Source organism: Dermacentor andersoni, chromosome 7 (assembly GCF_023375885.2).
Source record: "Dermacentor andersoni chromosome 7, qqDerAnde1_hic_scaffold, whole genome shotgun sequence".
Lineage (NCBI taxonomy): Eukaryota > Metazoa > Arthropoda > Arachnida > Ixodida > Ixodidae > Dermacentor > Dermacentor andersoni.
In genome coordinates this window covers 105890574-105914710 of record NC_092820.1, presented here as the reverse complement: position 1 = coordinate 105914710, position 24137 = coordinate 105890574, and the positions used below count along the sequence as shown (strand labels likewise).

At 48.0% G+C, this 24137-nt stretch overlaps 2 protein-coding genes across 2 annotated transcripts in view; both read left to right on the top strand.

The window, feature by feature from the left end:
* CCT4 (chaperonin containing TCP1 subunit 4) overlaps positions 1 to 13899 on the top strand; it is a 52178-nt gene extending 38279 nt beyond the window's left edge. Inside the window, exons 7-9 of the mRNA XM_050181200.3 lie at positions 616 to 1091; positions 3780 to 4014; positions 13616 to 13899. Of these exons, the coding sequence (XP_050037157.1) occupies positions 616 to 1091; positions 3780 to 4014; positions 13616 to 13747 (843 nt within the window). The 3' untranslated portion in view covers positions 13748 to 13899. The remainder of the gene's footprint in view (positions 1 to 615; positions 1092 to 3779; positions 4015 to 13615) is intronic.
* A 6502-nt stretch (positions 13900 to 20401) lies between these two features.
* LOC126534726 (uncharacterized) overlaps positions 20402 to 24137 on the top strand; it is a 45046-nt gene continuing 41310 nt past the window's right edge. Inside the window, exons 1-2 of the mRNA XM_050181973.2 lie at positions 20402 to 20507; positions 20601 to 20756. Coding sequence (XP_050037930.2) covers positions 20434 to 20507; positions 20601 to 20756 — 230 coding nt within the window. The 5' untranslated portion in view covers positions 20402 to 20433. The remainder of the gene's footprint in view (positions 20508 to 20600; positions 20757 to 24137) is intronic.

Below are 24137 nucleotides of genomic sequence, written 5' to 3'. Positions count from 1 at the left end.
AATTTCATTATATTCAAATCGCATACAAATGCACTCGTTATATTGAGGTTCTGAATACATGGTGGTCTTCCTTGTATTGAGAATTTCGTTATATTGAAGTTTGTTGTATCGAGGTATCGCTGTACCACAATCGGCACTCACTTGCATATCACGAACTGCCTATGTGAGCTGAAAATAATGTTCATGCGCTGCAGCGACTGTCATTGCAAAACTTATTTCGCTATGTCAGTGAGTGCAGGAAAAATTTGCAAACACAGTCTGGCCTTGTTTACCTGTACCTCCAACATCAGGATGCAGTCATGCATAGTCCACACCTGCAAAAATTACAACATTTAAACTAGTATAGATTGCATTATATATATATATGTAGTCAGCAAAATATGGCATTACAAGAGTGAACCATAGTTGAAAGTTGGTGTCATCTGTTGTCCCAGCTTACAAACTGGGCACCGTACGGGGAGTTAAATGCACCCAGCGTGTTAGCTTAATGGCTTTGCCGTTGCGCTGCTCAGTAGTGCAACGCCATAGTTTGTGACCACCAGAATCGGGGTCGCATTTGCGGCAAAGGGACGGCACTTCATGCCCTCTGGTGCCACTTGTGACTTTGCATTGCAGATGGACCACCAGGTGATAGTGAGCGACTACGCAGCCATGGACCGGGTGCTGCGGGAGGAGCGCACCTACATCCTCAACATCATCAAGCAGATCAAGAAGGCCGGCTGCAATGTCCTCCTCGTGCAGAAGTCCATCCTCCGCGATGCCCTGAGCGACCTGGCGCTGCACTTCCTCGCAAAGACAAAGATCCTCGTTGTCAAGGACATTGAGCGGGAGGACGTCGAGTTTGTGTGCCGCAGCCTGGGCTGCCGCCCCATCGCCTCGCTTGACCATTTCACCGCAGACGCACTGGGCTCGGCCGAGCTGGTCGAGGAGGTGACCACGGGCAGCTCGAAGTTCGTGCGCGTGACGGGCGTGGCCAACCCGGGTCGCACCGTCAGCATCCTGGTGCGCGGGTCCAACAAGCTGGTGCTTGAGGAGGCAGAGCGGTCGCTGCATGACGCCCTCTGCGTGGTGCGCTGCCTCGTGAAGCGCAGGTAGGTTGTCCGGTGCTCTCCTGACCTACAGGCAGGATGTTGTGTTCATGCGAGGGGCAACTGTGTTAGTGGATGACCTAATCGGTACCGAGGCAGACCAAGTACAAAGGAACAGACAATGCACAACTCTGTATGCACCCAGTTGCAGGGAAGTAAAAGTAAGCCAGCAATGACTGGCTGACCTTTACTTACTTTTTTTTACGGTTATGTGTACTTTGTCTATTTTATTGTTACGGTAGCAGTTCATTGTGTTTAATGCTAATTGCGTGTTCTCTGTGCATTTTTTTGCTAGTCTGTTGTGCCAAAACTAAGACTAATTTTTGTTGCCCACTGGTGGTGCAGTCATCAGCAGACACCCACAGTTCAGCCTTTAGATATGCCCAAGGATTGAAGCAGTTTCAGAACCAAGTTGTTGGCCAAATGTTATCCACCGTACGCAGGGGGAACTAGTTCATGTTAGTCCGAGCTGTCTTGTGCTATGTCTGTGAAACTGACTGCAGAAGTGCCTGAAAAGCTTAGCATGTTGGAAGGATACAATTTAACCCTTTCGCTGTCGGACGTTTCTGGCCGTGACGCACCCCCAGTGTCGGCTTGGTTTCAGGGAACGAGCATAACAGGGAATGAACATAGCAATTTATTTTTGATTATGATTGCTATACAAATAACATAGTCAATGCAATATGCACATTTCAATGTTCTGCAGCTGTTGTTCGTAAACATCATCATCATCATCAGCCTGACTATAATATCCGTTCAACATCCGAATCTGACGATGCGGAACCCTCTTCCTCTCATGCGACTTTGTCCGAGTCCGAATCCGAGCTCGGCTCGTATTCTGAATCGGAATTCAGCCACCGCTCCCATGAGCAGACGAAGGTCCCGCGCGCCGAGCCATCCGAAAGTAACCGCGCGCAGGGAGGATGCGCTTTCAGTCGCCCGCGCAACGGAGAGAAATGTGACGTTGCGTGATCAAGAAGACAGAGGGAGATGGAAAAAGGCTAAACAAAGTTCGAAGGGCTTTACGTTTACTGCTGCAAGTCGGAAGCGAGGGTGCGGCGAGAGAGCGAAAGCAGCAATCGAGTCACCCTTCTTGGAGAGGCAACGGCACGTGCGCCTGAACTTGACGCGCCGTAGCAGGCACACCAACAGAAGAAAAATAAAAACCTTCAAACCAGCGGAGATTACAGAACAACCCTTGAACCCATAACCACACGCGCGCGACGGATGATCCAGCGAACGCGGAGCCACCGCGCCACTGAGCAAGGAGAAAGTGGGGAGTGGCAGTCGCACCGTACTCTTCAATACATGGACTAACACAGGTCGGAGCGAATATACGAACTTGTAGAAAGAGTCAACAGATGGCATGGCCAATCCAGGAGCGCCTGCTTTGCGCTCAGGCGCGAAATTTTGAACACACGATAGAGAACGTACCGGTACGTCAGTGACACCGTGGGGGGGAAGCGCGATGACGTACCGGTACGTCGGTGACAGCGAAAGGGTTAATAGAGCTTGCCTCCAGCAGAGTGCACTGTAATTTTGGTCTCACTGGTGCATGTCGCCACCATTTTGCCACACACGTGATGAAACCATTCCACTAATGCCTTAGGACACCTCTGAGAGCTTCGATGAATTGCATTGTCAAGGTTCTGATGTGTGGCGAGGGTGCGAAGCACTTTTGAGCAGACGGCTCTTTGCAGACTAGTACAAGCAAGCCAGCTGGGTGTTGCTATTAGGGGGGGGGAACAGTGGTCGTTAGAACAACAAAATTGTAAAAAAAAAAGCACGTTTCTAGAAAAGTACATTTTTGGAATTACATCTGTTCTTAACTGCCACGTTTCCCATCTCATAAGATCATATTTCAGCTATAATAGCAATTTCAAAACAGATAGTGCATCTGATTTTTCACCTGTGTCGATACTAAAACAACATACATTCAATGACGCCGGGCTCGCATTCCAGTGCCTTAGGGTCGGCCATCTTGAGCCGCCATTGTCGGCTCACCCTCGCAAGCTTTTACTTGCACATACGTCGCGCGGTGACGTTATCGATCCTGGACTTTCTGCAGAACTTCACGGCGACTGCAGAAATGTGCTGGAGTGGCCCTATAATTGCTATCGCAATAAAGACAGGTTGGGATAGTTTTACGTTACACCACCAATTTATTGAGGCTTTGTGGGTCTGGGGTGACATATGGTGACCCCGAAATTGTGTTACTGCGTCAATTGGACCACGTAATTTGAGAATATTTTCAGCTATAATCATGAGCGTTGGCACAGAAATATATAGTTCGATCGTCATACCAGTGACATCTTTGGCTTTGCAGGAAAGCATGCACCATGCTGCCGCTCGACCTACTCTTCCATTTTCTAGTACGCTACACCTACAAAGCACACTTCATGTTGGCTTATTCTGTGTTTCATTGTGGTTTCGAAGTGCGTGCTGTCATATTTCATCATTTCACCAAAATTCAGATTTCCCGCTCCGAATTGCTTCAAAATGATATTTTATCTGCTCAAAGTTTCTCCAAAATGAAATTTAGTTTGCTCCAAACATGCTGCAAAGTGACTTTGGGCAGTCCCGCCCCTGGGAGCTAGAAACGCGTTACAGCCGCCACGTTTTAGACACCATCTATTTTCAAGCTGCCTAATAATCGGAGCTCATGTGGCGCCGCCTGTTCCACTTGTGCAGGGCCCTGATAGCGGGAGGAGGAGCTCCCGAGATGGAAATGTCACTGCGGCTCGGTGAACGGGCGCGCACCCTGCGGGGCCTGGAGGCCCACTGCGTGCGGGCCTTTGCTGAGGCCCTGGAGGTGGTGCCCTACACGCTCGCCGAGAATGCCGGCCTGCACCCAATCGCCACCGTCACAGAGCTCCGCAACAGGCATGCGCAGGGAGAACGTGATACTGGCATCAACGTGCGCAAGGTATGTCTCGAGAAAAGTTCTTTCGGGTTGCTGTGCTTGTACTTTCTTCACACAGGCTAATGTGGAAATGTAATGGACCATTGTGTCGTTAAAGTTTCACTGTGCAGCTGCTTCTGCAAAGTATGCTGCTTATAGACTTTAGCCAGTTGAAGGGCAAATACCAAGTGTTGCTCAAATGCTATTGCAGCTATACCACAGGCTCGGTTTGAGCTGACATTTCGCGTAAAGGTGGGTTATAGAACATTCTTTTGTTAATGGTGTTAGGAGAAAATCTGAGGTAGTACACTTGATCCTCATTCTAATTAAATAATAGGTATAACGAATCAAATGAATATCCCTTGAAATGCTCATAGAGATCCATGTATTTGAAATTTCGTTTCAAAGGGCCCCTCGCTAGGTCACATGCAAATTTTGATTTACGCCGGAAGTTGTTACTTGTCCTCTGGGAAGTGTTCTGCCGCAATAATTCTTGAAATTACTTCATTAATCTAGAAGCGAACGCCATTACCAAGACAGACACTCTCTCCACTTGCCCCGCCTAGCGTCTGCAAGCGAAATTCCGTCCCTGTGTTCTCCCACACCGAAGCTCGAGGATCGCTTAAGGGGGGAAGCGGGGATCAGACCGCGATTTTCGCGAAAAAAATCGATTTTTGAAAAGTACGCTTTTCAGAATCTACAGCATCATTTCTATCTTGTACTGAAATATTTCACCGAAAAACAAACTCTAAGCACTTAAAATAAATATATTTGTCGGTGCCGGCGTCCACAAATCCGCCCGAAATCGCGAAAAAGCCGCGAAGTTCAACGCGCGACTGCTCGGCTTTCCCGCCACGGAGCGCCGCCATTTTGGTATCGTTGGAAAGCCCGACTCTTTGACTCTTTGTCCCAGCCCTTCCCTTCCTTCCCTGCCAGCCAGCAAGCGCACAAAAAAAGAAAAACAGGAGAGTGGCAGCACGGAGCAGCCAATGGCTGCCGCGCCCCGATTGGCTCTGCGCCGCGGCTCGTTGTAAGGCGCCTCCTCATTGGTCGACGCCGCGCCATAATGGCGGCCGAGGCAAGGAGCGCAAGGAGCGTCTGCTTTTGTCCGCTGCTGGGAAGCCTTTCTGGACTTTCCTTCTCTTGTGTTTCGAGGACGTCGGCCACGTGCAATGGATCCGCGCACGTTCGAAAAGAAGTACTGGACGAAGCATGCCTACGGGAAGCGGAAACGCAAGCTCGTCACAGCAAGGAAGAAGCGGCGATTGTCAGCAGGTGGTTCGGCCGAGCCGAGCGTCCGTTCAGAATCGGCGGAGTACGCGCCCAACGTGCTGTGCGATCTCTCGCCCAACGTGCTGCGGGATCTTGCGCCGAGTCGAGCACCAGCCAGCGATACAGTAGAACCCCGCTGTTACGTTCCTCACTGCTGCGTTTTCCCGGCTGCTACGTCGTTTTCATCCGGTCCCGGCATAGCTTCCATAGGATCCAATGTATAAGGAACCCCGCTGTTACGTTGTAGCTGTGAAAACGTTCCCGCATGATACGTCGCAACTTAGCACCCCGAACCCGCCTGGGCTAAAGTAGACAACGCGCTCCAACCGCCATTTTGGCTTTTGACGAGTTTTGGCTGGGCTTGGCCGGGCTTGGCTATGGAACTGGCTGCAAGAAGCCGCACGCCAGTTCGAGAGGCCACATGAGGCCGCCACTAAGTGGCCATTCGTGAAAAATGTTCTATCATCACTGTGATTACGGTCACCGCTTGGTTGTTGGACGGGTCGACTCACGGAGAAAGGAAACTCGGGAGAAGCCCTGACGTCACTCTTTGTGAAGCTAAAGTGAAACCGGAAGTTGGCGTTGCTCGTGGCGTTGCTCCGCCTATCGGGCCTGCTCTCCTCTCTTGTTTACGTTTCTCCCACGCCGCGCTGCGCGCAACCGGGCTGCGTATTTCCAACTGCTCGTAGGTACAACGGGGCGTGGAACTTGCGGAGACGACGGACGTTTGCGCGCATGCGCGAGTGAGAGCGGGTGCGAGAGAGGAAATGTGGGGAGTTTTGATTCTTGAAAATACGACTCTGCCTAGGTACTACGGAGGAGTCCCTTGGGGCGCGCTGTATGCGCTTGTCCCTAGGCGCGCCGTGCCGGCAGAAGTCGCGGGGCGCGGTTGTGCTGAACTTAGCATCGCAAGTTGGCGGCTCGACGCAATCATACTTAATCGATCATGTTTTTACTAATGAAAACAACGTGTCATTATTTCGCATTATTGGCGGCGCCTCCAGGACACCAAAGCGGCAACGGGGATATCAAAGCTATAAGCCGGACTGGTCCGTGGGTTGGGGCTCGCAGAGGCCTGCGCGTGCCAGGGGAGTATAAGATCGGCTGTCCGCTATCGCGGACAGCCAATGTTTTATGCGAACACCCCCAGGCACGCTTCGGCCTCTGCGGCCCCAACCCACGGGCCGCCCGGCTTCCAGCTTTGATCCCCCCGCTACCGCTTGGGTGCCCCGGAGATCCTGCGCCGCCTGCTTTAATATAACCTCAGGTGCTCTCCTGAGGCCTCCGTTTGCCGGTTACATGTGCCCTCCTGGAGCAGTGCTTGTAAAAAATCCGATCTATCGTCGCGACGAAAAATTCGACCCGTGACTTATAAAACACCAGTCAGAACATTGTCCCTTCAGACACAGCGATCACCAAGCGGCGTCCGCGCCCACTGCCTCACCGCGCGGGCAGCCAGCGGCGGAGCGTATAAACCAACTCGACCGAACTCCGCAATGCCGGCTTGTCAGGGGACAAACGAATACAACGCAATCTAAGAAACCTCCTCCGTAGTGCCTAGGCTGAGTCATATATTCAAGGAGCAAAAGCCCCCAGATTTTCTCTCTCGCGCCCGCTCTTACTCGCGCCTGCGCAGAAACGTCGAGCTCCGTCAAAAGTGGCACGCCCCGTTGTAGCTGCTAGCGGATGAAAATACGCAACCGGGCTGCTCGGACGCGCGCGCTCCGCAGCAATACTAAACAATCGTTAGCACGTTAGCATGATTACGCCAGAGGGCAAAATTTCCCGCGGATATTCGTTCGTCCGTTGCCATTGCCGTGGCGCGGTGACGACAAGGAGCACGAGTCGCATGATGCCGGGGAGTTGCCAAATCCTAGCTTTGGAGAAGCCGTCGCGGCTCTGGACCTCCTCCGCAGGTACGTCGCACCTCACAGCGACGCTGACAGCAATGCGGCCTTCCAGGGTATTGAGAAACGTGTGGCGATTTATAGCGAGCGAAAGAAACGGCAAGCCACCATTCTAGACTTTTTTAAGACCTAAGCGCACTCTGTGGAAATAAATTGTCTATAGTTGAAGCTGCACTTTTTTCATTCATTTTCGGAGCTTTCCTCACTGTTGCGTTTTCCCGGCTGTTACGTTTCTTTCCCCCGGTCCGGTGAAAAACGTATGAACGGGGTTCCACTGTAGTGAGACGAACCATGATCTTTTGCCGTCGAAGCGCGGGCGCAGTGTTACTTCACCGGTGACGATCGACATGCCAGTGAGTCTCGCCGTACGCGAGCGTCTCGTCGCAAGTTCGTCCAGCACAGATTACGGAGTGAGCTTGCAGCGGTCATCGCCGCCCGACTGCAGAGCATCGGAGACGCGCTTCCGCGGTGTGTCGTTCAACGCCGAGATGTCTCCGCAGCCAACAACCGCCAGTGAAGGCAGTCCCATGCCATCGACGAGTTCCGGCGCTTCGACGGAGCTGCAACGCGGGCGCACGCTCGCTGCCGCGGATGCGCCGGCGGCCGACCTTGCCGCTCATCGCAGTGTTGACTGTTCGCCCAGTGAACGTCGCACTATTCAAGCTCACCTGGAAACACGATTTGTGTCCGCGGAAACTGCAGAACTGCAAGCGTCGAGAGTTCGCGAATCGCTTCGCGCGGTTTCAGCAACGGAGCGCAAGTTCGGGCTGACTGGCTCACAGGAAAATGCCATTCCCGCACCTCCAGAAGAGGAGTTTATGCTTGTTCAAGTTGCTGCTTTGAACTCGCTGATTGGTTCCCCGCTTTGCCCAACTTGTCAGCAGCCCGGCCTAGCAGTGCACCGCGAGACTGAACTGGGACTAGCTGTGAAGATGGTACTTTCATGCATTTCCTGTGGTAGTACCCTACAGTCTGAGTGGTCCTCACAAAGGAAGAGCGGCTCTAGAGCTTTCGAGGTCAACATCAGAGCTATGCAAGCAATAAAGAGCATTGGGAAAGGACCAACTGCTCTTAATGACTTCTGGGCCACCATGAATGTCTCGCATCGTGGGTTACACCACAAAACATATGATGGGCACCTCAAAAAGACTTTCAAGCCTGCCGCAGCGGCAGCTGCACACAACATCTTCACAGATGCTGTAGAGGCAGTGAAAAAGGTGTACACTGAAATGGAGACAACATTTTCAAAGAACATTACAGTAGTGTATGATGGCACATGGTTGACACGCGGCCACAGCTCCCATACCGGCGTAGGCTGTATAATTGATTTCCATACAGGGCTTGTGTTGGACTGCATAGTTCTGTCCAACTTCTGCCTTGGGTGCAGCCGACAGCCAGCAGAAAGTGACCCCAACTATGCTGAATGGAAGCAGCAACACCAGTGCCAGAAAAACACTGATGTGAATTCTGGAAGAATGGAGGTTGAGGCTGCACTACAGCTCTTCAGGCGCTCCTTGAGCAGAAATGATCTACGTTACACAAACATAGTTTGTGACGGGGACAGCCGCATGTTTCGCACTCTATGTGATGAAGAAGTTTATGGTTTTGTGCAGCTATCTAAAGAGGACTGCATAAATCATGTTAAAAAACGAATGGGGGCTGCACTTCGCTCTTTGGTGGCCAAGGCAAAGAAAGGAGAGCCACTAGGTGGAAAGGGGGGCCTGACACAGCAGCTCATCAAAAAACTGACAAACTACTATGGCCTTGCTCTGCGGAACCACTCGGAAGTCGAGGAAATGCAAAGGGCAGTAATGGCAACGTACTACCACATCACATCAACAGATGATGAGCCCCATCATGAGCTGTGTCCCCCTGGCCCCCTTAGCTGGTGCAACCACCGGTCAGCTGAGGCAGAAGGGCAGCCAGCACCAGCTCACAAGTACAAGCTTTCAGCTAAAGTTGCTGAAGCACTCCTGCCTGTGTACCAGCGCCTCTCAGACCCTCAGTTGCTGGCCCGGTGCAGAGGAGGCAAAACTCAAAACGCGGCTGAGAGTCTCCATTCAGTGATATGGTCACTAGTATCAAAAGACCAGCATGCCTCACTGTTTGCTGTGGAAACAGCAGTGCACGAGGCAATTTCAAAGTACAACTCGGGCAGTCTGAAAGCTTATTCAGACCTGTGCACAACATTGGGCCTGCGCCCTGGTGCCCTCTCTCTTCAGCGGGCTGTCGAGAAAGACTCCCAGCGAATGAAGAAGGCACACAAAGTCCATCTCCTGAAAGGACAGAGGGCTAAAAAGTCACCTGCTGCCAAGGACACCAAATTCTACAATGCAGGAGCATTCTAGACAGTGTGTGCCAGTATGGAACTTTGAGGCTTGTTTTCTCAAAAGTTTGTTTTGAGCTTATCACCTCGCTCGTGGAAAGCATAGCACGGCAATGGGAGCACGGATTTTAATCCTGTTTGTTTTGCTGCAATTGGTGAAGTGTGCCTTATGTCAAGACAGTCTCAGATTTACCATTTAGGCTCACCATTTTTTTATTACACAATAATTGGAGCATGATACATTCTAAACATAAAGAGAAGGTGCATACTATATCGTTTAGAAGAAGAGCAGAGAAATTTAAAAAGAAATTAAGAGAATCTTGACTTAGACTATACTTCTTAGTAACTATTAAAAACATTTACAGACCCATAACCCATTTTGCTGTCACGCTAGGCTTTCCACGAGCAAGCAACATGTGAGCAATATACAAATAATGATAAAATAAAAACTACTGAAGATATGATTGTGAAACTTTGCAGCTGTCTGTTTGATGCTATTTCGAACCTGTATGCCAAATTTCATCACTCTAAGATAAAAAATGAAAAAGTTAGTTCCGATCCCCTCATCCCCCCTTAAGGGGGGACACCCCACTTAAATTTTTATTTTTTATTTGTGGCCACAATTTGATAAAACTTCCATCACTTAAGTATTTTGACATGCTGATTTCAAATATTCAATTGGTTTTCCCATGCAAAAAGTATTTTTCAAAATATAAGCAATTCATGTTTTTTTGTATGGACTAATTTGGAGGCAAGTTCTCTCTACAATGCTGGCTGTTAATGAAGGAGACTGGCACATCAAAATAATGTTGAATGATCAGAGGTTGCAGTGGTACAAGAATGAATGTTCTAAACTGATTTATGCCGAAGTTACAGCATGTCAAACTTTTGTAAGCAGAAGGCATTAGTGAAACCCTGGAGAAATTATTACTTTTTCAAAATTTCTGTAATGATATTTGTTCACATTTTAGGCCTACTGCACTCCCAATTTGTCCACCTTTCTGATGAAAAAAGAATTATTGCAATAAGATGAGTAGAACCAGAGATATCGTCACTCCAAAACTACACTACCATCAAAAATGTCGTTTTGAGAAAACGAGAAAAACATTTCAGGACATGTTCATAGTGATTACGGCAAATGCTTGAATACTAAATTGATCAAGGATGATACAGGGGTCCAACCAGGCAAGAATGAAACTTTCGCTTCTTTAAGGGGGACACTAATTCAAATAATATTCATGCTGTTTTCCATCAATATTCCTGAAACTTTCCATTCTTGTTAAGACTTTTGTGCTGATTTCAAATATGTAATTATTTTTCCAATAGGCCATTTAGTTCTGAAGATAAATGAAATTCATTGTTCATAATTTGCAGAAACAATAGGGGGGAAAAATGCGCTACGAAATTCGTATTTGCACATGCCTGGGTACTAGAAAACATAAGGAACATAATGGTAGGAATACTATTTTGATATATCAAATATTAGTAATTTTATAGCAATTCAATCTTTACTGTTCGAATTGTGGCTACCCTACTGTCTGATCTAAAGCAGAATTGAAAATTTTTAAAGCATAAATTCCAAAATCTGACCCTACATTGTGTACAAGTGAAAAGTCGGTGTTTTGAGAAAACGAGAAAAAAGGAATACATTCACTTAATCAAAAGTACAGAAATAATTTTGCATTACTTTGCAGTGAAAGTGGCTAAAAGCCACTAGGAATGTAGTCGCTCTGACCACGGCCACCCAAATGCGGCAAAAACATCGTTTAGCGCCGTTCGCCGATTCCCGGTGACTTGCATCGCGCGCGCGGCAAGGTTGTTCACGAGGGTCGAGCTCCATGCCGACGCGATATCGCCGCAACACGCGCACGTGATAACGATCTCTTTGGCGAGGCCAGATTACCGTTCGCTTTTGCCTACTGCGACGCTGCCGCCGCACACCTTGCACTTGACGACATCAGTCCGCTCACGGAGTCCTACTGAGGATAGCGAAGCCTGCCTCGGCGTCGACTGGCGCGGCTGCAACGCCGTCGGCGCGAGTGAGCAAATCCAACACCCGCTTTGTTGCTGGCGTTGACGCAAGAACTCGGAAGTTTTTTTTGAGCATTCATCTCCCTCTGCAACAAATCCGCACGCTGCAACATTGCAGTGTCACGCCGAACGCGGCCGCTGTCCGTAACGATTTCACTCATTTGTGAGCTGGCTAGGCCTACTTCGGCATCGTCCGCGGTTTCAGCATCATTTGCGGTTGGCGGCGAGCTACTCTCGATGCTTTCAGAAGGAATGGAGCGCTTTTGAAAGTTATAAGCTGATCGCTTCTTCTTTTTGCCGAACTTGTGCCTCGTGGCGAACTTTCCCGGTGGATCGGACATCGTTGGGCATGGTGCCAACAAACCTACGAGACGCGCAGTCGCGTCGCCTGCGGAGTGGAGCAGACGATGGGAACCTAGCGCAGCCAACCACAGCGCGCGTTTTTGGTCACGTGCGCTAGTCAACGAATCGGATCGCGCGTTCGGGCTTTTTTTTTCTCCCCGGATTTCAACGTCACTGGCGTACCGACGGAGTCACTTTTGGCGGGAAATTAAAGAAGGAAGGCTCATCTTTCCAACGAGACCAAGATGGCTGCGATCGCGCGTGTAGAAAAAGAGCTACGCGCCGCGATAAAAAGGGCTGTTTTTGCGCGGAATTCAGCTCACAGTGATGTTATAAATTGATATTGCGGACCAAATACTCTTCCCCGAGATTCGAAACTTGGTGAATTAAAGGAATATTAGCTGTAGATATCGAAAATTTCGTTTTCAAGAAATCGATTTTTTTCGCGATTTTTTCGCTGCGAAGAGCCGTGTCCCCCCTTAATGCATGTGTCACGGGCCCCGCCTTCATTTTCTTTCCCCCTCGCTTTTTTTGCTGGGCAACGCACTTCTGCTGACTGCGTCGCACGCAAGCTGTTGTGATTATCTCATTTCGCACAGCGCACGGTTTTGCGCACCGTGCACGAGAACACCTGACTAGCGGTAGAAGTCAGTGCCAACACGAATGCTGAGGCAGACACAAGCGGATCACAGAGCATGATCGCGTGCTATAACGCGGTAGAAAATGAAAATTTCGTGGTCTACATGCGCGACTGCACGACATTGGAACAAGCAGACGAAACGGAAGTATGTCTTTCTTGCTGCAGTGCGAAGTAAAACAGAAACATGCAGACATTCGGTTTGTGTATTTTTTATTTCTCTAAACTAGTTCATCTACTGAAGACACAGGTTACACAAATAACAGATGTTGCCTTGAATGATTCTCGAAGTCACATGCCACTGTGAGTGATGTCACAGCACTGCAATGTGTGCAGGCGTGCTTGTGCGATGAGGTTCAAGTGTAGTTAAATGCAAAGTAGTGTAAGAACGCCAATTTTCATATTATGAATGTGAAATGATCAGGTTATAGACGGTAAATATACAAGGAAGTCACTATGATCAAAACCTGGACAAGGAAGTCAAATGCACTGTGTATCATTCAGATCCTGGTTAGACTGCTGTAGTGGCAATACTGCAGCTCCTGGTGCAAAATATAGTTTGTTTCAGTGGTAGTTCTTTATTGTGTCCTGTCATTAATATGGCTGGTACTTTGCACCAGCAGCAAAGTTAGGTGAATAACTTTCAATTTAGTTAAACCTGCAGCAAGGGGCTCTAAAATGTAGTCACATGGCAGCATTTACAATCATTGGAAGTTGTGAGGCTGAGTTCAAGAACATGCATAGCAAGCTACAATACGTTTAAGGCCGTAGTATAAAGTTTTGATCACTGCCTTACTTTTCTGCTGCAACGTTGGCACCAGATATCTTTCTAGTATTCAAGAGAAGACCTTGCACAAACGCCTTGTTGCTACGTTGGTATTTGTCAAGGGCAGCCGCAATGCCAGCCACGCACATGTATGTGATGACTTTTGCCATTTCGCCTTAGGACCCCTATGAGTCTCCACGGTGATCTGTGATGCAAGCTTTCTGATGTGTGTGTGCTGGCTGCATAGCGTACCGCCCTAGCCTCAAATTTGGTGCCATATAAGTGAGGTCGCAGTTGGAACCTGCATTGCAGACTGCTGTGTTCACAAATTTACTAATATGCAGGGCTCTGTGACCAACATCCTGGAGGAGAATGTGGTGCAGCCTCTACTGGTATCTGTGAGCGCCATCACTCTGGCGGCCGAGACCGTGCGCAGCATCCTCAAGATAGACGACATTGTCCAGACCGTGCGCTGACTTGCGAAAACACCATCAACACATCGGCCAGGCAGCAGCTGGGCTCTGCCTCTTCGTCTCTCACCCGAAGCCAAAAAGAAAGCAAGACATTTTGTGGCGAGCCCATCAACAAGGGCCGGGCTTCGCTAAATAAAAGCGCTTTCTGAACTATTTTCCTGCGTGTTTTGTATGCCTATGATGACGCTCGTTTATTACCCTTCGTGTGGCACACAGACATTAGTTAACTACTAATTAAGTTTCAGAAAGTAGAATGCGTGGAAAAATTTGCTCAGTACGACTTACACAAAACCTGCAGACATGGTAGCATCGGATTGTAATTTGAATACACAAGGAAACGTAATTCTGCTACGGGGAACTCACACACACCCATTTTCCGGCTGCAGTTTGAGGTCTGTCTAAAAGCAGGAGTGGTGCGGCCTGCTCGGTTCCTTGAAACACCATAAAAAAAAACAAAGCTTGCCTTCATGCATAGCGCCTGCCACCAGCGTTTCCAGGAAAACATTACAGTTGCATAAGCTGCATTTGCGAGGAAGCATCAAAACAGTTGGGTATCTGACTGATTTTGCATTCCACTCAAAGGTAAAGCTTAAGCGTCCTTCCATATGTAAATGTGTGTATACCTTTCTTCATGATGACCACTGATTAAGACAATACCGTATATATTGGAATCTAGGCCGCTAGTTCTTTTTCAAATGATCACAAAACTCTAGCGTGAACTGATTCGAGGATATTAAAATACGTGCGAGTTTGTAACTGAAAATGGTAAATACTCTATTGCATAGCTAGCACCATCTAGAAAAATCAGTATCGCAGCCACTACTATCCGGGCAGTAACCAACTAATGCGCAGAAAAAGCGGTTTAATCCAATTTTGATGTGCTGGTTGTCTCGAACGGTCGTCGCTTTTCCTTTTTTCTATTGGTAATTTCCACTGAGGGATGACGCCACTGACTTAGACGAGCTAAAGCCGCGCGTGCCTGTATCTTCGTTGCCTCCACTGCGATCGCAGTGGAGCAGTGGTCTGCATTGCTTTTGTTGTTTTTTGTCGTGTATCACAGTCAACGTATTTTAAACCTCAGGTGCTGCGATCCTCTACATGAGCTTAAGGTCGAGTGACTGTGATTGCGTGGTGCTTTTGACGTGCATCTTCCAGCAAGCAGTTAAGTAAAAAATAATATCGAAGAGGCGAGGCCGGTTCCCAGACATCGTGTCTGGGAACCAGGTTAGTGCGTGATCTTGTTCACGTATGTGCATGTAACATTGAGCAAAGCATATGACAACAAACTGATCTCGCTCATTTGTGACTGGACTTTGCTTGACCTTGCTTTAATTTCCTTGTCTATCACTTGTGGTGTTTAATGCGAAGCGCATCACACGTGCCCTAGTTCAGTTGTTTTGTATAGGTTGCTACCACACTGTAAATACTATTCTCTGAGGGTTGATTTTAGTTAAACATAGCCGGTAGCAGCTTGCACTAGCTTTTCTTCAATTCATCGAACATTGAGTGCAAATCTTTATTGGTAGGTGCTAATACTTTATGGCAGCCGGTGTTGGCAAGATGTTGTTACATTTCCATTTCATACATCAGGTGCAGCGCTGTGGAAGCTACGCAAGAAGTCCGGTCACCAAGAATTATCGTTCCGCGCGTTCCCGTCTATGCTGCACTGCGCGCCAGGAGGCGTTTGCTCGTGCGAGCATGCATGTGAGGCTCCCGCAACGGGCTGCAATTAAAAAAATAACGAAAAGCAAATTGATTTAAGGCAACTTGTTAGCACCCGTATGAGTACATCATTTGTTTGCTTCTAAGGGTGAATTCTTTTTTCGTTCAGAACTGAGCTTATACAAAGAATTTTCACAAAAATCGGATTGAGAAACACCGAGCTATATCTAAGTGCGAACGCAGCTACTGCAAAAAGTATCTCTAGCCTCCACAGCGTTGCAGCTGACGTATGAAATGAAGCGTAGACGTTTATTCTACCTGCAGAACCCAAATTTATCTAATTACTGCTTGTGAAATATGCTAGTACAGTCGCCGACAAGAATGCCGTCTGCAAAAGTTTTTCTTCAAAACCACTGAATAGAAGATATGTTACATTGTAAATGAGCCCTCAAGGCTTCGTGTGTCTGAATTGTATGCTTAATTTACCGAAGCGTTCACAATAAAAGATTTGCTTGCATCTTGCCTATTCGAGGCATGCGGCGCTTTGTCTTGGTCTTTATAAAGATTTGTTCATATTTTTCCGGGTCGCCGAGCCTCACGGATGTAGAAGGTGCAAAGGTTTCTGGGTAAGAATATTCACGTCGAGCTCGTCTGATGCAAAAGAAGTGTGGAAGCCCCACCATCCACTTTCGACCATCTCGACATCGTGTTCACAATGCAAGAACTAGACGCTGCACTGGCTTCATCTTGATCAGTGGCTGGACAAGATGGCATCGCATAAGCTGCGCTGCATTTTCTGGGTGAAGACGCACGCGCTGTTCTCCCTCTTCAATGCATCATGGAGCTCAGGCACCGCGCCGGATAAATGAAAAGCCAGTCATATTGTAGCGCTTCTGAAGCCTTGCAAGACACTTCATGCGATATCTTCCTACAGACCTATTATCTTCCTACAGACCGCGAAAAGCAATGTAATAGGCACAGCACGTTTCAGGATCCCGGCTTTCCTCGCACCGCATCGACAGAGTGCGCGCGCGGCTATATGTCGCGCCAGAAACTCGCTTCGGATTAAAGCCAAATTAAAGTGACGGTATTACTTTTCATGAGAGTGTATACGTGCTGCAAAAACAGTTTCGTGGCATAAAATAAACGCGAAATAAACAGAGTGGAAAGAGACCCACGTGTAGAGAAAAGGCAAAACCAATGCGCTCAAGAAAGTAAATAACCTCTTCTAAATGAACCTAATTGGCAATCGGGACGCCTGCACAAAAAAAAAGAAGCACATCACATTTCAGTGTGGCTTTATTATCTATGAATTCATAAGCGCCGTTGAACATCAGCTGCTGCATAGAGGACGTGTTCGGATAGGTCGCCTTCCGCAGCTATGCAGTACTGAGTCCGCTTTATCACATCTTCAGTGGCTTTCTTAATCGATGACTAACGGTCGAATTCTATGGCAGACATCAGTTATCTTTGTCTTGAGCTAATCTGACGTACATCTCGATCATGTAAGCATGATCTTTCACATAACCCCAAAGAAAGAAATTGAGCGGAGAGAGGTCAAGTGATCTAGCGGGCCAATTTACACGCCAGTGCCTTCCAATCTATTGCACATGAAATGTCGCATCCAGCCAGTTTCGTGCTCGGCTGCTGCTATGTGCTGGTGCTCCATCTTGCTGATACCACAGAAGTGGAAGACGTCCATATATGTAACGTCATGGATTTAACGTTATATGGATTTCGTCCATGTAACACGGTCCAGTCGGTGTGAGATCAAAGAAGATGGGACCGATTATGGGCTCCCTGCAATGGTCAGGCGACACAGCAATCGGCTTTAAGGGACTTTAAGGGACATTAAATAGGCTCAGCCGTCAGCGCCACCGTGTCAGTTGCGCGAAACACCGAGGCGGCCACTGCTACGAAAGCATGCTTTTGCGGCGCGCTCGTTTGAAACCTGTCCGACGTTCTAAATTGCGGTTTTAAGGCAATCGAAAACATTCCATTTTGGACCACCGACGCTTGAGAAAGGACGTCAAATTTACGACTACAACCATGTATATCGTGTCAAAGAAGTAAACAGCACGGACATCACAGCGAGGTGCTTAAATAGCATGGTGTCTTAGGTGCCAAAACCACGATCTGATTAGGAGGCATGCCGTGGTGGGAGACTCCGGAATAATTTGGACCACCTGGGGTTCTTTAACATGGATCTAAATCTAATTACACGGGTGTTTTGGTATTTCGATCCCATCGAAATTCGGCCGCCGTGCCGGGATTTAATCCCGCGACCTCGTGCTTAGCTTCCCAACACCATAGCCACTAAGCAACCACCGCAGGTCGCGAAGTATTTGTCACAACAAAGCAAGCATGTTTACGACGTCGAAGTCAAAGCCCCTCCCCTCTCTTAAAAGGGGAATAAAGTTCATTCATTCAAAGTGAGTTAACAAATCATTATATTATGCCACTTAAGTGAGCAAATACGGCCGTGGACGTCTTTGAACTGTCATTTGTCGCTTCATTACTTGGAGCGTGCTTTGCACTTCACAATTGTAGAGGTTTTGGCGAATTGACAGGTAAGTGCTTTTTTCTCCGTTGACAAGGTGCCTCGAGCATATTCTGGTATTGTTGTTCGGGCTCGAATGTGAGAGAGCATTACCGCTGAAGTGTCAGAGAGAGCAATCAGCTGAGACTAAACAACGTGAAGACTGAACAAATATGTGTTTGCATGGGCGAGGGAAATGCTAATTTTCGAATACTCTACGTGTGCTGCAGTGTGCTCCAACCTTAGTTCTGTTGTTCAAAGCGCGAGAAAACGTCGCCACCAATGAGCTCGGTTCCAGCATTCGCATCTTGATCTTGGCGCAGGAAGTAGCACAGCGCGTACAAAGCTCCAACGCGGAGCGCTTACGAAGCTGGATCTGACACTTAACAACCACTGCGCGTTTGTTTTGGAGCAAGACGAGCTAAACAACTATCAAAACTGATTTACAACAGCGGGAATCAGTTCACGCGTTTTTATGCTGTTGACGCTTTATTGTGTATTTTTACGGATGCCGCTGCTGGTTCTTTTCAAATTTTTTTCCTTGATTTTGCATTTACGCCTTAGTTAGATTAACAGAAATTCGCAAGGCCGACACGAACCGCGACGATCCCCTTCAGCCGCCGGGTTGCTTCCCCCGGTTGTCGCCGGGCTTGTCGCATAATCGTCGTCGACGAAGTGGTCCGCGCAAATGAAGTCATTTTTTAGAGGTTTCCAGGCTGGGCGTGATGGCTGACAGGCACGTATCCAAAGTTTACGCACCTTCTCGTCTTTGGGAAACGTGTGTGACGGCGAGTCACGACCGACGATGCTGTTATAACAGCCTTGGGCGCAGCAGTGTCTGGGCATTTCCTTCCACCGCGACGAATGCGTCGATACCAATCGACGAGCGTGGGAACACACGTGTAACGCACTACCTGCGTGGAGCGCCGACGGGGATTACGTTTCAGACGGACCACGTGCGAAGATCGCCGATAGCGGTAAACAAACGCGGCAAGCGACCGACACTCCGGAAAGACTGCGACGGCTTTGGCTGGCCTTGGCCGCGCGCGCGCGCGCGAGGGTGTCATGACGTCAAATTTCAGCTTCTGCCGGCGGCCGCTTGGAGGCAAGGCGCAACAGAAAATTGCAAAAGAAAGATGTTTCGCGTTCTTTTTTTCAATGCAGCTTGTTGTAATCGTCATTTTCAAGAGATCAATTTTTGTTCTCACGCATAAAATCACCCGCCAACTTTTGTGTCCGTATCCCTTTAACGCAGCAGTATCTGCGCTTGTTCTTTTTGCTCACACTTCTCCCGAAGGTGCTGCCAAGAGGCCGCGGTGAATCCATTGGAAAATTGGAAAAGCAGGCTTCAAGGCGGGCCTGAGCGCACCACGGACAATGACGAAATAACGGTAAGGGCCTAGCCGCGGATGCTCATCGCCGCTGCTAGGTGGCGCGACGTGTACAGACAAACTTCATTGCAGGGTGCCCATAGCACCGGCGTAAATTCCGAACCACACATTGAGTGACCACTGGCATTGGTGTCGATTGCGCTTTACCCACTGTAGATTGGGGTCCCTCCAATAGTGTGCATTATGCAAATTACCCTAGGCCTTTCTGCAAAAATTGGCTCCATCTTTGCACATGATGTTGATCAAAAAGTCTGGTGACTCATCGGCTTTTGTGAGGACCCAATACGAGAAATCTAGAAGATTCTACAGGCCTACATCTTCTAAGCGTTGGTGTTGCAATGGTTAAGGTGGTACAGCTGAAAGCCCCTTGATTATGATCAACTGCGTGAGAGTATATATACATACCTTTTGTAATGAACATCAGATGGAAGTTTGCGCTTGTCCTTGTCGCCTTTTTAGTGTTCCGTGTCCACTCTTGCGCTGATCACTTCAGCATAGACTCTAGAAGTGGACTGACTAGAAGAAGGATTGATTGATAATTGGAATGACTGGCTGCTTGCAGATGCCTTCGGCTTTGCCTGAAAACAAAGAAACACCAATCAATTAAGACTCTTCAATTATTACCACCATCAGCACCATTTAGCACCAGATATGCAGAGGTCATCATCATCATCGTCAGGCATTCTATCGCACAGCTCTCTCTCTCTCTCTTCCCTACAATGATATATATTATATAGCTCAAGATGACGGGGAATGTGATGTGGAAATATTGATGTTTGGACAGAGTCTAGAGAGTGGAGAATGCCATGTTCTATTCCGCTTGCGTTCTGGCCATGGGGATTACACCAGCTCTAAAAGAAAATGGCATTGATTATTTATGTCAAATTAATTTGTACGTAGTAATATATTATTCATTATGCGTTTCCAGAACGATTCACAACTGAAGCTTTGCTTCAGCGTATCAAAGATGATACGTTGGGCCTTCTGTGGTTAGTACTTTACTCGATAAGCAAACCATGACACGGTAAATCGAGCGTATGAGCGCGCCCGGTGGGCCCAGCGTGAAGAAAAGCGAAGAAGACGACGAAGAAATCAAGATGTCTTTGCAGGCGACGTGTTGTCTTCTGCTGGGCCTTCTGCATCTTACTCTGGCTCACAGGCTTGTCTTCGAGTGAGTAGTCTTCCAGCAGAAAGTGCGATGCGGTCCGCACCATTCGAAATGCCTGCAGCAGCAGCAACCGTCCTTGTGCGATTCTTCCCGCAGGCCTTTCGTGGAGCTCACCGAGGAAGTGCCGCGGACCCCGAAGGAAGAGCTGTACCGCCCTGCTCTGGACCGGCCCCGGGCCAGCAGTTCCGGTTTGGGCTTCGGCGGCGCCTGCACTCACGACGCCCAGTGCGCCGATGGTCTCATTTGCACAAGGTGTGGCACTGCACAAAGTCAGACGATGTCCCGTGGCATCCTAAGATGCAGCACTAGACAAAGTCAGAGGATGTCCCGTTGTATCCTAAGTTGTGCTACTACACAAAGTCCGACGATGTCCCGTTGTACGCTATGGCGCAGTACTAAACAAAGTCAGACGATGTCCCGTGGCATCCTAAGATGAAGTACTAGACAAAGTCAGAGGATGTCCCGTTGTATCCGAAGTTGTACTACTACACAAAGTCCGACGATATCCCGTTGTACGCTATGGTGCAGTACTAAACAAAGTCAGACGATGTTCCTGTGGTATCCTGAAATGTAGTACTAGACAAAGACGGACGCTGTCCCCTTGTATTCTAAGATGTGGTACCAGACAAAGCCAGACGATGTGCCCTGGTATCCTAAAATGTAGTAATAGACAAAGTCACACGATGTCCCGTTGTATGCTCCTGAGACCCCTCTTATGCATTATATTACTCGTCACCTTCAATCATTTTCAATGTTAACTCGGAAATGACAACGCATTCACCCAGATTATCAAGTGATACGCCTGCATAATTGTATGGAAGTAGTTTAGTAATAATTGTCCCGTCAGCGTTCGAGAAAATTGACATCGATTTCGTCTATAGACTGCTGTGCGGTCACAGGCGACGAAAAGCGCACACGAAGTGCGTTTCGAATGGTGCCAGGTGACATAAATATCCAGGATGCAGCATCAACATGGCAACCCGCCTCACGATACGTCTACATCGGTGCGTTTAGGCATGAAAAAAAATTAATGTAATGTATTTTCGGGGTTTTATGTGCCGCAACCACGATATGATTGTGAGGCACGCCGTAACGGGCAACTCCGGATCAATCTTGTCCTGCTGGGGTTCTTCAAAGTTCACCCCAATGCACGGTACACGAGCGTTTTTTTCCCCCCATTCACAGGTGCGGTTTCAGCCGCAACGTTATAACTTGATGTGTCGTTCTTTTGCTCGCTGTTCAGCGAGTGAAGGCGGGCGCGTTACACATTGGTTTCCCAGCGCTCTAATAATTACTGATTGGGGCGTATCTTGTCTCCAAACAATAATAGTCATCTATCCGGCTTGCGCTTCCTTTGCTGAAAACTCTGCACACGCTACTTTGCTGTCAAAGATGCTATGTCACGCTGTTGACACGTATTGCCTTTCGGGACCGGAATTACTGGGCACGCGGTGGGGGAAAAAAGATAGGCACGCCAGAAGGATGATGATTCGCACTCCAAAAGGTCACACCCCAAAGGGTGCAAACATTTTTATAGTGTAAGCAAGTGGGACATATTTGCAAAAAAAAAAAAAAAAGGATGTTCCACTTATTAAGTGGAACCTATATGGGGCAAAAGTCGCCGGGCGTCGGTTGAAGTAATCGCTTAGCTACTTATGCAAACATTACATCACATTTTTATATTCGAAATTTAAAGGGAACCGCCATAGAAGTCTAGTTAAGGGTCTCTACATTTCGAAATGACCACGTAGACCGAAATAGCAGGCGTCAAATTATTAGTTCCATTTACCTGATACGCACGTTGCACCGCGAGGTGCGACTAGCGGTGCAGCTCTCCTGTGACGTAGTAGATCGTTGTTAAATGAAAGTTCGCCACACCGTGCGATTAAGCGATTTGTCTCGTCCCTGCTACTGAAGTGAATATGCGTCCAGTTTGGTGTTGCGCCAAACGCCAAACCTAATAAGCTCGTGGGAAGAGGGAAGTGGGGCGGCAGCTTGCTTACACTTCTACGTCACACATGTGTTGGATGGAGAGGTACGCTTCGCGTTGCCGCATGCGTAATCTGATAAGCTGAATGAATAATTTGACGCCAGTTACTTTGGTCCACACGGCCATTTCGAAGTGCATTAACTCGGAAGTAGACTTTCATGACGATTCGCTCCAAGTTCCCAATATAAACATGGGCCGTAAAGTTTGCAGCTAAACGGTTAACTAGTGTAATTGCTTGAGTTATGAATTGATTTATTAGGTGTTTCTTAGTACTGATGTCCGCCTAGGTAGATAATTCATATGTAGTGACGTGATGTGAGCAATCTTTATAGCCTTTTAAAAAGGTGTTCGAAGTGTTCGAACCAGCCTTAGTCGAAGCCTTATTGAACGATGTTTGAAGTAAAAAAAAAGTGAGTACTCACTCGGATTACGCAAGTACGTGAAACATCTGCATCTCGTTCGTCATAAATGCCACTAAGTGGAGCATATTTGCAAACACATTTCGACTTAGTGGAAGTTATTTGGAGCACCATTAAGAGTGTGCTTACGCTCCCCTTATTTTTATTATGCCACTAAACCCGTCAGTTGCGATAAAAATGGCAGGTTTTTCCCGGCCACGGCGGCCGCATTTAGATGGGGGCGAAATGCGAAATGACCGGAGTAGTTGGAGAAGTATGGGAGAGGCCTTTGTCCTGCAGTGGGCGTACCGTACCAAGCTGATGAAGATGATGACGAAATGCGAAAGCGCCCGCGTACTTCGATTTAGGTGCAGGTAAGAACGCCTGATGGTACAAATCATTCCTGAGTCCCCCACTATGGCGTACCTCATAATGAAATCGTGGTTTTAGCACGTAAAACCCCTTAATTTAATTCAGAAATGACCGGTTTCCGGCTTAAAAGCGGGTCGTTACCGAAGAACATTGCTGGTTGAAGTGGAATATACTGTCGGTGTGCTGAAGGAAAGTACTTTTTTCATTTGAGGCCCGACTTCGCGACATTCTAGCGATACGTGAATGAAGGTCAAGGTCTCGACATTTAGCACAGATAGACGGGTCATCACCGGTCAACAGGTGGGAGTGCGTGTCATATGTGTGGCCTATTAGAAGTTGACAAGTACTTACCTCAATTCGACGTATTTTTGTTGTAGGTGGCCATTTGGATAATTTTAGTTCTCATGTTTCAGTGACCTTTAAGCGCTGTCAATAGCTCTTGAGGTTCTTACGTATAGGAAAGGCTTCAAGTTTATGGCAGGGACAGCTACTTAGGAGCTGCTGGCTTTTGTTGCTGTGAATGTGGTGGTTTTGTCTGCAGGCATATTGCCCTCGATGTCTCTGTGCCCAGGTACCCAGCATATTGTGACATGCTGGCTAGAGATATGCATTGTACACGAGAGGGAATAAAGATTAAAAGAAAAAAGAGCGACACACTCGCTATATATGTATGTATGGATGGATGAATGTTATGAGCGTCCCCTTTGGAACGGGGCAGTGGGTTGCGCCACCAAGCTCTTGCTATTATACTGCCTAATGTCCTATCTAGGTTAAACAATGAAAAAAGAAAAAAAAAGAACGCTATGAACTACCACGCCCAAATTTTCTGATCCCCTATTGCGAACTGTCCTTTTGTACGTCTCCAACTTTTGT